The following is a 17,813-nucleotide window of genomic DNA, read 5'->3' as shown; positions in this document are numbered from 1 at the left end:
AAAAGTGCTTTAGTGAATTCAGCAGAAGCTGAGTTATTGGCATTTAAAGGTCGCCTATGATCCCCTTCGCGGTGCTCCCGCTCTTTCTTAAATGCCTTGCACTGTGAAGGCTACAGCGGAGCAGGGCGTGCCCACAATGTTCCTGCTACTGAATGTCATCGTGGCAGTTCAAATTTGAATTTGGATGTTCATGTAGGCACCACTATTCCCGATTTTGGTGCCTATCATGCGCAAGATGCGGTTGTTTTTAGTGAGCTGCAGTGCGCCGGTGAGCGGACTCATCGCAGCACCCCGCATTGGCTGTGGCATCTACGTGCATGCAACTGCAGCATTTGCTTTGTGCACGACGAGGCTGAAGCGCACGCTCGCGCTCACGTGCTCCCATCTGGCTGTGCCACGTGGTGCGGACCAGCTTTGTCCTGCACCAGCTTGACCGGCCGATAGTAGCCACATCCAACCTGTGCGCTGTCAGTAGGTCAGCATGAAGCCTTGGTACGAAGCAAAGTCAGCCAAGGCGTCTAGGCAGGAGTGGCCAGGAGTGAGTGCACGCTGGGTAGCATGTGTGTGTTCTGACTTTCAGTTTTGCGTGCTTCGAGGCTAGTTGGGTGTTGAAAACCAGTTGAAATTAGGTTACAACACCGATAAGCAGGATGGCCAAAGCTTACTTCCTGCACGGGCGGCCGCAGCCGAGCATGAGCCGACGATACTCTGCTTCTTCCGGAAATACGTAATTCTTACCGAAATTTGAGCACAGATTTTCCCTTAATTCAGCCTGTTTATTGAACTGCGTCCATAAATATACACAGTAACAGTACGAAGAAGTGCACTGGTCCAAACAAGCTTCTTGATTGATGTTAGCTATTGGCCAATAGCAGCTACGTATGGGATATGCTATCTGACAAAATGTGGTGCCCTAAAAGATTCAGGAGTAGGCTTCTGTTCAAAAAGGGGTGTTTGAGAAAAACGCGACTTCACACTCCGCTTGTGAGCTCCACACGCTGCACACGATTGCAAAATTTAGTTGAAATGTTCACAGCAGCGTAAGCTATCCACAGACGGCGTTTTTTCACCAAGCCCGAGGGGTGGTTCAAGGACCTCTTTAAGCTGCTGAACAGAATTCTCGTAAGAAAAATATGGCTGCACTTAATGGAGCACAGTCAAGCATCGTTACAATAAAATCGCTTCCAACTTAAATACTATAGCTTTGTTATATGCAATATTTGTTATAGGTGTGTGTAGACACTGACATTGGCAATAATAAATTTAGCAATCAGTTACCTGCATACGAAGCACAAGCATGATGGCTGACTGGTAGCTTACCGTGCTGATACGGGGCGTGGATACAACATTGGGTTACATTCACGGCACCCTCCACTGTTGCTATAATGCGCAACTGTATGATTAGTGTGAACATACGGGATCAGCACATTAGCTTGCCAGCTGTGATAAAGTGAAGCCAAGCTGGCAAGTCCGCACCTTAATTATCAGCCTGCAATGGCACCTCAAGGACCACCTCAATTATAGTTTCTGTGGTGTCAGCCACGCAGGTTGCCACATCATTGTCAATGCCGACGTGGATGTCTTATGTCCACAGAAGCAGCATGTGCTCCTCGCATAGATAGTGGAGCCTCTTAGGCTGCCTAGCTGGGGCCTCTTGCTGATGCAAGCAGCAGACGATAGTGGCTGCAGAAGTTCAGCTTCATTGAGTTAGCAGTTTGTGTTAAACATATTTTTTAATTATTATTGCACTGGGTCTGTGGCAAACCAAACAGATATTCATACTATATTGTCCTTCATATCAGAAAATTCTATTTAGTTGTGTTAATCTTAAAGGCCATTTGCAAGAAACGTTTGGGTCGTGCAATAAATACCAGTTTCATATTGTGTAGGTACTGAGGGCAAGGACTTATAGAGTCGCCATCTGTCGGTAGCACCTCGCTTGTGTAGTATGAGGGATACTATGGTGCACTCCTCATAAGTTTGACTCTCGCCGTTTAATAAAAACACCACTCGGGCGCCCTCCTGGACATTTCTGTAAGTACTCTCGAAACGAGGGAAGTTTTTTACTGTCATAATAATAATATTAGGCAAACAGAAAGCACAGAATGATTTCCAGACGTTATCTCTTTATCAAATACATACAGTGATCGCCCACTGCGCGTGGTTGCCTCGATGGAGTCCCCCAAACCGTCTTCTTGCATGAAAGGTAGGCAATCGCTGAGACCAAACTATGTAAAATATGTTCTTATAGTGGGCTGTCTGTATAACCACATCAGGCATACCTCGCAAAAACGAAATCAGTGGGGAAACGAAAAAAATTTGCTTTCGTGGAAATTTCGTTGTTGCGAAATAAGACAGCACAGATAAAAGAATGAAGCCTCAAAGCAGCAATCACACGGGTTCGTAGCAACCGACTGCGCGTCTACATGCATGTCCACGCACAGTGTTGTGCTTCATGCCCTGAGGTTTAGGCCGCAGCATTTGATCATTTGACAGCGCACAAGCAGCCATTGTTGCGTGGATTATCAGAGCTGCTAAAAAATAATTTCATTATAAAGGGACTTCGATGCCTACGGCGACTTGTGATGTGCCGTCACGACGATTCAGTCTTTTTTTTTTTTTTGTCTTCTAAGTTCTTGGACGTTTCAATATCATCATTTCTCAAATTGCATTGCACTGTACGTTTGTCGGTCTTCTCAGTGAGCAATTTTCCTCTTGGTGCTAACACAAACATGAGCATATGCCATACCTTTGTTTAATGTGCTTCTTACCGTTCCCTTACCGTTCCCTTACTGTTCCTTTACCGTTCCAGTGAACTTGCCGCTGTCTAGCATCAGCAAGTTCATAGATCAAAGTTTCATGACATTAGCTAGGCAGCGCACGTGAGCTTGCTTCTCAATGCACGCTTTCTGCTACTCACTGAGCATTGCAGCCCCAACGCCGTAGCAAAAAATCTTCCTTGTGGAAGTGCTCGCTGCACACCTGAGTTGTAGCCGCTTGCCGGTTCTAAATTTCGTGATACAAGCTTCACGCAGCTTCTTGTCGTACGGGTATGTGTGAAGGCTGACACCAGGCTTCGTTGAGTACTTCTGGCATGTACTGCGGCACCAAGCAGTAGCCTACACATTGGACGCCCTCAAAGGCAGCCACTACCTATTATAGTGCTTTCAAGTGTTGCCAAGTAGGCACCCAAAGCGGGAAAACCTCTCCACTTAATTAATCAGAACCGCAGTGCAGGTGGGATTTTAAACTTTCGTTTTCAGCTTGCTTCGGTGCTTCTGAAGGAGATGACGCAGCCACTGTGTCCATGTGATCTCTCATTCCTTGTCACACCGATGGCAGCGCCAGCTTTTCCAGTGATGGAGCTCACCCCCAATAGAGCAGGGCCTCAGTGGAAAAAGTTACATTTAAAACGCAAGTGGATGTCCCACAGAAAGTTTGCAAAGGTTGACATTTTTTATCCCAAAACTGGAAAAAAAAAAAGACGCCACCTTTACTGCTCACTGAAAGTGGCACAATACTCGAAACACGGGACTCTTCAGCATGACCTCTGAGGTTAGGCACCACCCATGGTTGCTCGCAGCACGCAGAGAAATCTTGGAGGCAATTTGCTTACCACAAGGTGCACACATTGTTTGCTAAGATGCTGCTAATAGGCTGCTAATAAGAAAATTAAACTTGTAAATAAACTCGGAGTGTAAGTAGACCTTTATGCGTCCTGTAGCTCCTTTCTAAATCTGTATCTGCTAGCGTAAAAACCATTTCGCAATACATAACTAACTTGCACAAATCCGCAATTTGACTCTATTAAACTACAAGCTCTGCCAAAATTGTTTCTGTAGTATATACACTGCTCATTTATTACCAATTTAGGCAAAGTGAATTTTCATTGCAGTCTATTTTATTACAAGTCTACTGCATATGCATTTCATATAAGCTGTTGCATTACTTGACACAAGCAAGCCTCATATGGTAGAGGACGCTCTTCCACATCACACATGCACAGGTGCTGACTCTGGTGGCCAAGATGGAGCAGTTGCGAGGCGCAGAAGTCCACCCTGATGTACATGCCAGCATGGAGCACTGGCTAGAGGCCCTGCGAGGTGTACAGACTTGTAGGCGTGACGAGATGATACATCAGGCGCACCGACATCACCGCCAGCTACTTAACCCGCCTGCCCGCCTCCAAGAAGATGCTGGTGAGTCTGCATCATGGCAGTTCACTTTGATTGTAGGTATGCCTGACGAGAAAAATTTGGGGGGCACGTGATTTATAAAGAAAGCCAAATGATGACACAGATTGGTTATCGTTACGATAGCAAATACAGTGAAACCTCGATATAAAAAACTTCAATATAGTGAAATTCTTGATATAACGAAGTATTTAACTTTTCATAATGTCATGTCCATAGAACACCGTGTATTTAGAACCTTAATATAATGAAGTGTGTTTGTGTGCTATTTCAGTATAATGAAATTACACTGCCGCCGCAAAGGAATGTCAAGACAATAAATGGAAACTTCCGCGGATGCGAATGGTGGAGTGATTCAGTTACAACGCGCCTCTCAAATCACGTGCAGCACCATAAGAGCGACCCCGAAGTGTAGCTACATCATGTTCCATATAGAGTCCAAGTGCGATAAGATACTATCGCGCTCCGCGCGCTGTGTACTTTAGGTGCAAGTGAAAGTTTGCAAAGGTGAGAGAAGAAAGATCGTAGTTTCATGAGCCGCCTCCCCACATGAGCAAAAGGAAAGAAGGAGGTGGAGCTCGCTCGTGCGTGATGGGGCCGGGGGTGTGTTGGCGTGTGTCTCAGCTGTGGCTGCGCATAGCTGTAAGCGCTGCTGAGCGCATATGCAGCCATGCACCCTGCTTTAAAGGTAATCCGCCGCATATGCCAAGAGTGGGCGTCCCGAGGCCGTGTGGCACCATGTAGGCTGTCTTACCGCACATTTAGTATTGGAGCTTGCATAATTTCGAGTTTCAGTGGCCCGTTGGAGCGAGAGGCAGACGAAGCATTCGCTCCCCGCTGCTGGCGCTTTTTCCGATAGCGTCATCCTAGTGCGGGTTACGTTATCAGGCGCGGAAGCGGAGTGCACATGAAAGCTTGGCTGGCTTCACTTAATTCGTAGCGGCGAGAAGATATTGTCGACATATGTGGCATTGAAACCGTATCATTCGTCGCTGACTCCTAAATTTATTAAAATGAATAGTTTTCTCATGGAAATTAGCTTTCTTTGATTGCCTGACAATTTGGAAAATTCTGCAGCCCCTTTCCGGTGTAAGAAAAATTTATCAGCGACTGCACTTATTTTCATAAAAGATCAAATTTCAATAGAACGAAATTTCGATTTAACGAAGCAAATTGCAGATTTTACCGACTTTGTTATATCGAGGTTTAACTGTATACAGACGCTTGAGGTGGGTTTCCACCACCGTCATGCTTTCACAGTGTCAGTGGTGCATACATGGCATGTGCATGACGGGCTAGAATCGTCTCCGCAGATTTGACAGACCTACTGTGCACAAGAAGGCAAATGGGCAAGACGGTTAGCATACTACACCAGGCACACCTCTTATAACCCCCATGGCACAGGCACTAGATTTCTGTTCATTCAACTCCAATTAATTTGACTTTCATTTAGTTCGTCCCGGCCGGCGCCCATGCATTTCTATGGGTTCATACTTTCGTTATTTCATAAAATTGGCCTTCGCCAGATCGTTCAAACCGTCGGCACACACTTGCCTGGCACCTATGGTGACCCTGATATGTAGCAACCCCTTTAGTGGCAGCATCCGTCTGGGTGGAGCTCGGGGGACAATGAATGCGTTGAACACACATCACCTTCTGTCAGAAACTATTTTCGGCCTGTCCTAGAAAGATTTTTCGAGCTGTAACTGCAGCTCACAATGTCTGAGTATAGCACTCACCCAATCCTAACATGTGCCTTTTTTTTTTCTTTTTTAGGAAAATTGGGCCAGGAATTACTGGTGGGGTATGATCGAATACAAAAACAAAACGACCTTCTTGCTGTTCACTGGCTTTTCTGCTTAATACAAATATATTGCAGTGAAGCTGACTTTAAAAGCCATGCGGAAAAGCTGACTTTGCAAAACTGACCGCCATTGTGCAACACATTATATACACTTGCCCATTTTTCTTGCTATAAAATCAGTTGCAGATCAGATTTGCACTTTGTTTAGGAGCTTTGTGCCTTTTCTACATTAGTTTTCTACTTTGGACACATTTCTACTTCCATTTGGTTCAGGAATGGCTGAGGTTTGAAATGTTTGACCAGCACATTGTGAGTCTGGAGATAGAATACTTACTGGGCACGGTGGCTTTCTTTATTTTTTCTTCTGTATATTATCATGAAGCACTTGAGGATTCCTGCAAAGATCATTGGCAGACACCAAAACGACTAGGTGTGTTTGCCTTAACAGCTATCACAGCAATAATCCTATAGTAGTTGGAAGTCAGCATTTTGTGCATGCCCATCGTTGTCTCAAGTTGCACTGTTCGATGCCAAGGTTCACTGAATCTTTATTGATTTTGTTGCTTAGTCTCACTTGTCAATCTCTAAATTTGCTTTGACTGGACGCAGATGTGCTTGCCCTGGCACACAGCATCCGACAGCTGAGCCAGGCATCACGCCGTGCCCGCACAGCCCTGTGGTGCGCCCTTATCACTACGCTGCTCGTTCCCCCAAATCCGACACCACTGCCTGCGACCATTCCTTCCTCTTCCACCTAGTCGGCTTGCCTACTTTGTCTTTCCTCCTTCCATCACGTGGAAGAGGCCGCTGTTGGTGCTGTTGCAGTTGTGTCAGGTGTTGTTTGTCAAGGTGTAGCCGGTTTTCTTGTGGTATCCCGGGGGGGAAGGGGGGGGGGTAGTGCACACCACGGTTAGAGTGAATGGAAGAAAGATTTGAACAAACCTGGCAGGCTTGTTTGCAAGGTAACCAAAGGTTGGATGCAAGCGAGCCCGAAGGCAAATGTTGGCACGATCAGGAGAAGCGTACGCTTAAGGCAGAAAAGCAGTGCTTGTTTCTGTAAATTACAGCACACTCGTGCGTGCCCACAAGCCAAAACGAAGTCTTCCGAAAGGCATGTAATGGTCACCTTAGGCCTTAGCATGCGTAATACAAAAAGAAAAAAAAAGAAGCAATTTGGTACACTCTAAACAGGCTAGCAGTGTATTCAAAGACTGTTAAGGTAATCTTGTTTGACGATTCTGTACTTAGAAATTTCCACTGCTCTTTGCTATATGTGCCTCATTTTTTGGGCACTTGTTACTGTTTGAACATTGGCAAAATTTAATAGCGAAGCTAAGCACGTTGCCAGGAAAGCAATAGGCTCTAAAGCACTAAAGGGTGTGAGCAGACGGTTGACTGTGTTGCGAGACTTCTTGCACTCGCCCATTGTTCTCTGCCAACACTGCGGACTGCTGTTGCTACTATTGGCTGTACCAGTCAAAAGTTGACATGCATTTCTTCTGGACTGGTAAAGGCAATACTGGCCAGAACTGCTGCTCTTTAAGTGAATGTAGAGAGGTGCTGGCTACTTTAAAAACACATGATGCCATTCAGCGAGCTCAGTAATGCAGTTAGTGTGATGTGGTGCAGCATATCTCGCTGATGAAATGAATTCTTCCATTGACTCATGCAGCTGCTGCTTTCCCCCATCAAGTTATGTGCTCAGTACCTACAATATGCCTGTCGTTTAATTCCAGCACTAATACAATAATACTGCTAATAATAATATTGCCAAAAGTAAAAAAGTTAAAAAGGAAGTTTGGTTTCCTTTCAATAGAACTTTTGCCACTGTCATAATTACTCGACTTGTATTTGTTGGTCGATGAGTGCTTGGACAGCTGTGGTCAGCATTGGCTAACACTTTGTCACTCTGTCAAAGCACTTTGTGTTACCATTTTTTTTTTATGTCTGTACAAGGTGCACTGTCAAATTGTCCTAAATTCGTGGCTGCTGGCAACCAAAGGCATATGTGAGCCAGCTTCCAAGCTTAGCAAAAAAAAAAAAAAGGAAGAACCTTTCTCTCTTTGGTGGGCAAAAGCATTTGCAGTTTTCATTGGTGCACAGTACACCTGGGCATCTTGTAGGCACTCGAGCAGGAAGCATTTATTCGAGTGTGCCTCTCTATGTGAGCAAGTTTGTATGTGAGCTTGCGGGACTGCTGCGTGATTGCGCGTGAGCACGGGAGTGCTCTGCTAGAGGCCCAATGTTTGAAGTTTACCTTTTGTTGTTTCTTTTTTTGACACAAGTGAAGGCAGGCTGTTGAGTCTGCCGAAAAGCTTACGAAGACAGAACACTCTGTGTGGCCCTTGTTTGTGACAGCAACCACTTTATTGGTTGAGCTACCTTGTTTTTGACTGTATTGGGAAGCCCAACTGCTAGGTTAGTGTTAACTGTGACTAGCAGGCTACCCTTTGCTATTTAAGATATTGTTTTTCTTTTTCTTTGTTTGTTTGTTTGTTTGTTTGGTGCAGTGGAACACTGCATGCTTGGCTTGGTTGTGGGTGTGTTTTGGGAACCATGCAGATTTCTTGTCTTTTTTCTTTTTTTACTTTTATGACAAAGAAACTGGAAAATGAAATTTAAACGCAGTGCTTTTAGCTTCTGCACGCCGCATGGACGGTGGAAGTGAATTTTGCTGTGGAATCTTCACTCTGTGGGCTTGGGAGTGAGTTGATTGCCAAAAGAATGATGCCACGACCAGTGCATCGCATGGGTTCTCTGTGAGGCCTCCATTTTTCACTTGTTGATGGGACTCAGGTTGTGAATGTAGCAGCCCTGCCGGTCGCTCCTTCGACCTGCACACAATGGCAGCACTGTTTTAATCTCAGCTTGAAAGTGGCACGCAATGCAGAGCTTTTCAGTGTAGCATACTAGCTGTAGCAGATGCTCGACATAAGTTGCAATCTTTTAGCCTCGTTTGAGCAGCAGAAGTTTTCTAATGTCAGAGCACTAATTCTCTTCAGTTGCTTATAGGGCTTCTTTGACTTGGTTTTGCAAACCTTTCTAGTTATTCGCAATTTCTGCTTTATATCTGTGGTCTTTAATCTGTACAGTTGAGCATATGGCCTGGACCATCAGTTTTGAGAGCATGGTTCCATCAGCTATGGGAATGTGTTCAAGGAGAATTTTCCACTGACACAGCACGAAATAAAAGTAAAGCGCTATTAACATTCCAGTTTGATTTGTAGCATAAATTTCTTGTGGGTAAGTGCCAGCATGTGTTTAGTTGAAATCCTCAAAGAAAATAATTAGCTGAGATTGTTTATGTTTAACCGTAGTCCTGCAATGTCTACACTGAAGATGTAACTTGGCATTCCAGCTGCAAGCAGCTGCTGCATTTAAGCTGACCAAAAACAGTAGCCAGCTGAACGATACTCATGTTGACAAATTTTGGATAGACCGGCATGGTGTTGTAGCTTTTCTTAATGTTCTGTGTCAAGCCTGCGTGTGCTAGCATATTGATAGTCCTCACTAGATGAATTCTAGTCAACTCCATGAGGAGCTTCCCTCTTTTAATATGCCAGCTGTACACATTGCCTTGCCGCTCCTTTTGTCACCTTGTGCGTTTGTCTGTTAGGCCATAGGTCATCAGGCCTAGTGGCTTTGCCTGTTAAAGTTTTTTTGGTGTTTGTCTAATGATATCCTGAGGCTGTTTAGCTTCTTGTTGCTTGTTTTCCTTCCTGTTGGTTGTATACTTCGCGTCCTACAACTCGGGTCTAGGTTTTTTAGTATTTCTCTTCCTGTTATTGTAGTTTTGTGTCCACGCCATGCATATTCCAAACATTTTCCTCTGCATATTTCCACAGGGATACCTAGAGTCCCTGATATATATTTTCTTTTTGTCCCTGGTTCAGGGCTGTTCAAGGAGGCACAGTCACTAACCAGCCAATGAAGTGGCGCTTTGTCGCTAAAAACTTCGGCGCTTGAATTTAGAATGAGAAGTGTGAGACGAAAGCATCTATACTAGATGCTGATACTCGGTCTGCTGCCTAAAGTAATGTGGCAGATTTGTTTTTGATTATTTGTTTGTCTGTATGTTTGCCGTTTTGTTTGTTTGTTTTTCGGTTTTGGGTTTGACTAGTCTAATTTGTTGAGCACTTCTTTTTTGAATTCATCACATGCAACACGAAGCAATTTCGGTGATATTTTTCCTGTTTTGTAATATTTAACTGTTTATCTACAGAAATCAGTGCCCTTGAGCTTGGTTGAGACATGGAGACTTTCTCTGACATTTCGTACTGAGTAACGAAAACAAAAAATGCTGTCAACAGCATATTAGCTTTGGGTGTGCCTTTTAGCTTTTAATTCCTTGCAGCTTGCGCCACCAGCAACAGGGCTTGACCTTCGACAAGCCTCGTCATGTGCTTCAAGGTGTGGTTGAAATTGTTTCTAGTCTATAGAGCCGAAGATATTTTGCACGAAAGCTTAGATTTTCTTATCTGTGTCCCAGCGCCACATTGTGGCCCAATCTCAACAAATGCAGAGCACAGAGCCTTGGCTGTCTGTATGTATAAGTGAGGTTTTCATAGGGTAGAAATCAGTCTGCCTAGTATTCTAGTCAGAACTAGACAGAGCACCACAGGAATGAGTGAAGTTGTTCATTCTGCGAGGTCACACAGATGCAAGAAGTACGCCTAGCTGTTGTGATGAATGTATTTGGGTGTTTTCCACAAGCATGTCGCCGGGATTGTTCCTATTCGCTTTTACCTCTTTTCACTCTAGATGCGTGCAATAAGCTGTGTGTAAGTGTCGTCCGTGCAAGCTCGGTTGGTGTTAAGTGCAGATTGTTGTTGTCTTGTACCGCTGTTCAAAGGTTCTGGTACGCATTTGCTAGATGGTGTGCGCGTCAAATGGCATTTAGTGCAAACCGCGTGGGGATCACTTTGTCCATGGTAAACCATTTGCCGAAATAATATTGCTTCACTATTTTGTAACTGTGGTTGGCAATGATGGGTATAATGCGTGTTTCACTTCTGGAGACAAATTGACATTGAAATGGAAGGCTGGTTCATTTTTCGTGCAGTATGGTTCCATGCTGGTGATCCTTGCATTTCCACTTTAATTTCTGAAATGTATTGCCTGGTTTTGCAGACGACTATCAAGTAAAGAATAGAAAAACAAGAAAGTAATAAAGCGCCATGGTCTTAATATACGAAGCTCATACTATCAGTACCGTAAATTTGGAGCAAGCGTACACAACAGGCATCAAAATGAGCACACGTCTCTCCAGTTCTACCAAAATATAAAAATTGTATTCTATGCACCGTGGAACACCACTAGGGCATCAAAAGAACATAGGCAGCGCCCATCAGGAGACTTTGTTGAAGCACGGGCAGCAATTGTGGGGGGAAAAAGGACCATTTCTTAAAACACACATTCGTATGCGGTACTTTGCAGTGCAACGGCATTGCAAGATTTCACAATACAGTTCAGAATCAGAACTCTCCAGTCTTAACTCTGATGTTGCTGTTTTTTTCTGGTGTTAATAACCTGCTTTTAGTCCCTGGTATGACAGTTCACTGTCAGTTCACTCGCCTGTATCTTATTTGCTTTTTTTTCCCTCAGATGTCGCTAGTGAGAAAACAGCCATAGTATTTATTTCTCTCTCTCTCTCCTCTTCTTTCTTTTTCATTATCTTGCACTATTCTGGTCACTACTGATGCTCATAGGACGACCACATGTTCACTACTGCAACTGCATGCGGCTGTTTCATCGTTCATTCCAGTCTTCTTGCAGATAAGGATGGCACGTCTCCGCTCGGCATCTGTAATGCTCATCTTGTCCGTAGTATCGAGTCCTTCTGCAGGAAAGATGTGAGCTTAGCTAGGTGCGCTAGCATGATCTCTTAGGTGTTGTGTTGCTGAACCTCGTGGGTCTTTTTGTCGATGGTTATCAGCTAGTTTTCATTGGCTGCAGTCTGACATTTGCATGGCTAGACTTGTGCACTTGTTGTGACAAATAGTCGAGTCTCCAGAGTAACTATAGAAGAGGAAAAAGATAGACATGCAAGGTTATACTTAGTCACGCAGCCAAATGTCTAGAGGGCAAGGGGGAAACGCTTTGTAATGCATGTTTATCCTGCCATCGAAACGACTCAGCGGTAGACCACTTTCCTAGATGTAAACCAAGTATTTTCGGTGTTTTGACTCTACGTACTGCTACTGGCCCGTTTAATAAGATCATGATGATGACACTAATAACAACAAGATATATATTATATATACAATATATATATACACGCATATATATATATTGCCGTATACACATTCAAGCGTACTATTACTCGATAGTGGAATTCAGTCAGTGAAAGTGCCTCAATAATTTTATAGCTTTTACAAGGAGAGCTCGACAGCACTGTAAAGTGACAGCAGAGCTGGTCCGGGTGTCTCTGCCAACCCCTTGCATGGTCGCTAGATATCTCCGCTAGAGCTGCTTAATTGTTGTCGTTGTTGTCTGAAGGTCTCCACACTGGCGGGTTAATAGTTTGGACAAACTGCTGATGTCTGGTGCTGTTTTTTCTCAAACTCTTGTCTGTACCCTGTTGGCTACTGCACTGAATAAGTTTTCTTTGCTGCTTTTGCAAGCTTTTTCAGGCAAGTCAGTCCCAAAGCGGTGTCAAAGGTCCTCAGTGGAGCTCTGTGGGTTTCTCCAAAGCTTACACTCTTCTGCTTTGCATACACAGATAAATTCTTCCAGTGGTGTAACTGAAGATTATATTTAGCCTTTTGTGCACAGACTTTTGTGCACTGGCCTTTAGCACTTAATGGATTTGGAAGCAAGTTTGGCCTTACATAGTTTTATGACCCAGGATTTTTTTTTTTAATTTGGGGAAATTCAAATGCAGGAACCTGGAAAGCTATAAAGTTATGTAGATTAGCAGTGCTTCGCAGAGGTAGATGCTGGACATGTTGGATAGGGTTCACAATGTCTACATGGTAGAGCAGATGAAGTATGCATAAATACAAAGAAGAGTGTCATGGCACCTGTCTGGTCTTTGCCATTCTATGTCCTCTGTCTATTGAGCTGTCTCACTATCACCTCACGCTGAGGACTTTGACTGAGCCATGTCATTTACTCTTAGTGCTGGAGCTTCATTGTAAAGCATGGACACATTGACACGCTGAACTAACCGAGACGTGTTGGATGGGGCTATACTTAAAGGGAAGTGTATTTCAGTTGTCGGTGCCTCCAACGTGTCTACACAATTGTTTGTCATATCACTAAGCGAATATCATAACTGCCAAAGTCAAGTACCAGCAGTTTTGGCCACCAGACTGCAAAGCAGTAGCATGCAGTGCAAGTTTGTATCTGCAAGTAACCCACCTGAACAGATGATGGCACAAAATGGTTAGCAAAGTGTCATTCCTGTTTAACTATCTTGTCTGCAGAAAAGACTACATTAGCTTTGCTGCCTGTGGCGTGCATTCATTGAAGAATGTAGCAGGTATAACGCTCTGTTTTTCTTTCTTCAGTTTGCCACCATGATTTTATATGGTGGTGACGGAGCAAAAACTTCAAGGACTGTATGTAAATGTTGACGCATTTAGGAGGTGTGGGATCTTTAATGTTGCTTATAGTGTAAAAATTATTAAAATAGACTCCAGTTCGGTTGTATAGAACATAACTGCTATCGTTGGGGCCAGCACCTACTTTTGTTGTGCTTGTGGGTTTGTGTAAGATATTTTCTGTTCTTCCATGTACTGAATATTTCCAAAACAATTCTTGGCCAGGCACCACAATTCTTTATTGAATGCTGCCGTGGCAACGATACTCAGGGAGAATGTCTTCTGATTGGCTTTACGGCAAAGTCCACAGCAGGCAGCTGTCTAAAAGGCACCTGAATTCAGAGAGAAGCCTGTGTTTCCTCTATCAAGCTTTGGTAAAGCACATCACCTGTTGAACATGCGCACGTGCAAGCACGACTGCACACAGCAATATTGTTGATTAGTTATGCAGTTACTTCCCAAGGTGGAGCAAACACTGCAAACCATTTGAAAGCTTTGAACACAGTGCAGTAGCCAATAACCAGCCCATGACTACAAGTCTATTTTCTCTGTGTGCACTCGGAACTAGTGCACTGTCTTCTTCAAACAGCTGCTGTTTGGGCAGCATGCCGCTCTGAGCGAGATTGCACTTTTTGGACACACACAGTTCCCTTGGCTGTGCATGGCAGGCTGTCTCTTGCAGTGCCCTTAGAAGCTTCACATCAAGAGACTCGGTGGTTAGCAATGTTTAATAAGGCATGTTAAATGTGACTCTGAACTTGGTTATTTCGCAATTGTTTTGTAATGGCAGTATTCGGTGGGTGCTGATGGCAAGGTGCAGCTTTGTAGTTCCAGCTTTGAAGTGTGCCCCGCACCTCCACCAAATTACAAGGGTACTTATTTACACGGTGTTGCAAGGCCACACAAAAACAAATCAAGCGCACGAACGTGACCTGATGTCTCAAGGCGCAGAGCTGCTGACTTTGTCTTCTTCAGTGTCCACCAAATATTGTCCTTGTTCTTCATTACATTTTTAAAATCTGATGAATTTGTTTGTACTCGGGAATTTCATGCATGATTGTGGTGTATTATGCCCACAAGCTGCAACGCTTGCCTGGTTCATTCTGCCGATGCAGTCAAGTGCTTTATAAACAAAGATTCAGGTAGTGGAAGCGGCTGCATCAACATGACCACTTCTTGAGAGTTGCACAGTTGAGGCAACTTTTGAAGATGGTCTGTGCACTGCTGTCTATTATCTGCCGAGACTAATAAATGTTTAGCAGGTAGATCAAGCAAACAATGTGGCTTGTGCTGCTAGACAAAATGTACTATGTGACAATTGTTTCAGATTTGAATGTAGATGTGGTGCCAGCTCAAATATTCTTTTTTTCCCTGATGATAATTATTGTTTGCTGTGTACTCTGCCTCATTGACATGTAACATACGTTTCCAAGCTTCTTGAAACTTTATTTGCTTTGAAGTATGTAGTTTCAACCTATGACAATTGCATAGCGCTGTTTGGTGTTTTTTTTTTTAGAAAAGATTTGGTCTTTTGACAGGTGATACGTCACCGTGGTTGTGAGTTACTGGAGACTTCACAATAGGTCTTTGGCAGTATTTGCAGAGTGCACTAGCATACGGAGCTGGCAGAACTACTTTTAGTTTGATGTCCTTGTGCGTCAGCTGTGAAGCAATTAACAATCTGTGCTATCATTAAAGCTGGTTGCTATGTTAGTACAGTGGGCAGCCTCAGTCATGAGGCCACAGACATGTACAAACGAGAGTACTTCTTGTAACTGTCACGCCTTACTGATCCTCTTTTATGCTGAAAGCAAAAATGCAGCTTCTATTTGGGTTCATGTATTATGTTGCTTGAATATATGTGCCGGCATTATGCCTCTGCTCTGTGGAAAGGAGGCTGCTTATCAGCATTGGCATTTTCAGATGTTTTTCGTTGGAACACATGCAACTGCATGAAAATGTGTACCGGTGAACTGTAAGATGAAGTGTACGAACTCCACCACCAGTTGAACTCTGTCATGCCTGATAAGTGAACAGTGAAACTTGCACTCGCATGCCAACTTCTGGTGCAATGCCAAGACACGGTGAAGTCCAAACAAAATAAGGTTCCGACCACACATATGCCAGTGGCCAGACATATCAGAGCGGGGTGCTCATGCATGTGCTATCGATATTGTGATACTTACATCTCGCTGTGGTGCCAGTATGTGTTTCCGTGTTTATGTGTGAACGAAGTGTGCTTGTCTCATGTGCCCCTACACTGATAGTGCAATGCATAAGCTACGTTGTGCACAACTGTTACGTGTTGCATGAGGAGCGCAGCAGTGCAGATAAGAAGTCGTACAATCATTGCTGCAAAGACACAGATATCTTGGAAGCACAGAAGGGGTTGTGTAAGTGAATGCTCTCCAAAATTGGCAGCATTGTCAGTTGTTTCTAGAGATAAAAAACTTGAAGGTCCTGTGAAATCAAATGTGAAACTTGTCATATACTGCCATCTATACTCTCACCTTTTCACCCATGGTTCAGCCTTCAGCGAAATGCCAAGAAAAGAGAATGTGGTTGATCTGATGTGTACAAATTTCATCAAATGTATGCAGGCCAGTTGGCATGTGATAAGAACTGTTGCTGAGCCCTGTGCCATGCCTTGAGCTCCAAAAGTGAATGGTGAAGATGGGGAGAATTGTCCTTTCACCAGAGGGTTGGAGCACAGGCATGTGGCAGGAGACCTAGTAAATTTTGAAGAAAGTGACCTGCGTACATTTGCAGAAGGTGTTGGTATCTATCCCTGCTAGATACCAACACCTTTGTTGGTATCTGATGTTGGGTGAGTTGTTGGTATCAGCACCACTCAAATTTGTGAACAAGTGCTTGTTCCACTTTCAAATTCTGCCTCGGGTGTCGTGAGTCTTGTCTAGGTTCTGTAGCCCACATACACATTGTAAACATTGCGCATCATATCCAATTTAAAAAAACAAAATCCTGCTGTGTAGAGCAGAAGACTGGGGGTTCCACAGCACGGGCCTGTAATTTTTATTCCAACCGAGACGACGTATTGTATGCACTGCTGTGCTGCTCAACTGTTTCGGGAATTGCAACACAGTATCAGACGACAGCGTGCATTTTATAGGAAGGTCTACACCTTCCCGCCGAGTACTGGTGTCTGGGCCACAAACATGCAATACAATCAGCACCGCCTTCGTGCGCCCCACTTGCTATACGTGCACGTCACTCCTCCTCTGTGAACCATACTTGCATCGATCGACGTTGTCTGTTTGCTCTCTCATCGCCGTTGTTTCTGCAGTGTTTTCCTCTTGGCTGTGCACATACTCTGGGCCCAACATCAGGGGTGGGATCTTGTGTTTGCTCGGTGTGGCATACCGTGTTTGTTGTTCATATACATGGCGAGAGAGGCCGTGCTCTTGACATTGCTTTTTTTTTTATTTCCCTCCCCTTTACCGGCCAGAATCGGATGTCTGTAGTTGCTCAACGTTACATCACTCTCAGTGTGACATCTTGGCAGTGATGGCTTAGCTAGTCGTTTTTTTGAAGTGCGTTTTTCTATTTACAATAAAGCACTGTTTCAGACTGTACAAAATGTGCCTGTCTAACTGTGCATGCTTGAAACGCAGCAACCTGCTGTCATATTGTAAATGTGAGCTCTCCCCCCTGCAGTGCTCTTACATTGACTGTCTCTTGCATTAGAGTGATTGTGTCAGAGTGCCTCTAAAATTTTAACACAAAGCCAGTTTAAAAGCAAAGTGGTGTTTTATATTTCTTGAAAACTTTGTTTCAGTTTATTTGTTGGAGAGAGGCTGATTCCTAACGAAGAAAAATAAGTTCCGATGTTCTCTTCACCAGTGAGATGTGACGGATATTTTTGAGTATTCTTGCATATATGGGCAGTTTTTGTGCAGCACCATTTTCACCTTGGCAGTGTACTTTAGCTTTATTCAGAATTCAAATTCACACTTCAACAAGCAACCAACTAGTATCGAATAGACACTGTCAAAGTTCATGACATGGTCAAAAGTATCTGAATATATGAGGGCATATAGGAACCCAGAGGTTAGGTCCACTACAACAATGCGTGCGTAAGCAAGCGAAAGGCCTGAGAACTGTTTAGACCGATGGAAGGAGCTGGAGAAACTTTTTTTCTTCTTCTTCTTCTGACGTTGCAGCACAAGGCACGAAACGTGCGCTGGAGCACACCGTATCTAAAAGGCAGCCGAGGAAGATGACAATGGCTTCTCTAGGTACATTCATCAGCCC

The 17,813-nt window shown here is 44.1% G+C and overlaps 1 protein-coding gene across 3 annotated transcripts in view; it reads left to right on the top strand.

The window, feature by feature from the left end:
- Positions 1-17,139, top strand: part of LOC126531201 (uncharacterized) — a 46,920-nt gene extending 29,781 nt beyond the window's left edge. For all 3 annotated transcript variants that reach the window (XM_050178629.2, XM_055071022.1, XM_055071023.2), the window contains exons 11-12: positions 4,007-4,199; positions 6,607-17,139. In XM_050178629.2, coding sequence (XP_050034586.1) covers positions 4,007-4,199; positions 6,607-6,755 — 342 coding nt within the window. In that variant the 3' untranslated portion in view covers positions 6,756-17,139. The remainder of the gene's footprint in view (positions 1-4,006; positions 4,200-6,606) is intronic.
- Positions 17,140-17,813: the final 674 nt, after the last annotated feature.

The sequence above is a fragment of the Dermacentor andersoni genome, chromosome 5, assembly GCF_023375885.2.
Source record: "Dermacentor andersoni chromosome 5, qqDerAnde1_hic_scaffold, whole genome shotgun sequence".
Taxonomy (NCBI): domain Eukaryota; kingdom Metazoa; phylum Arthropoda; class Arachnida; order Ixodida; family Ixodidae; genus Dermacentor; species Dermacentor andersoni.
The sequence above is the reverse complement of the archived record's forward strand: the minus strand, read 5'-3'. Positions and strand labels throughout refer to the sequence as shown.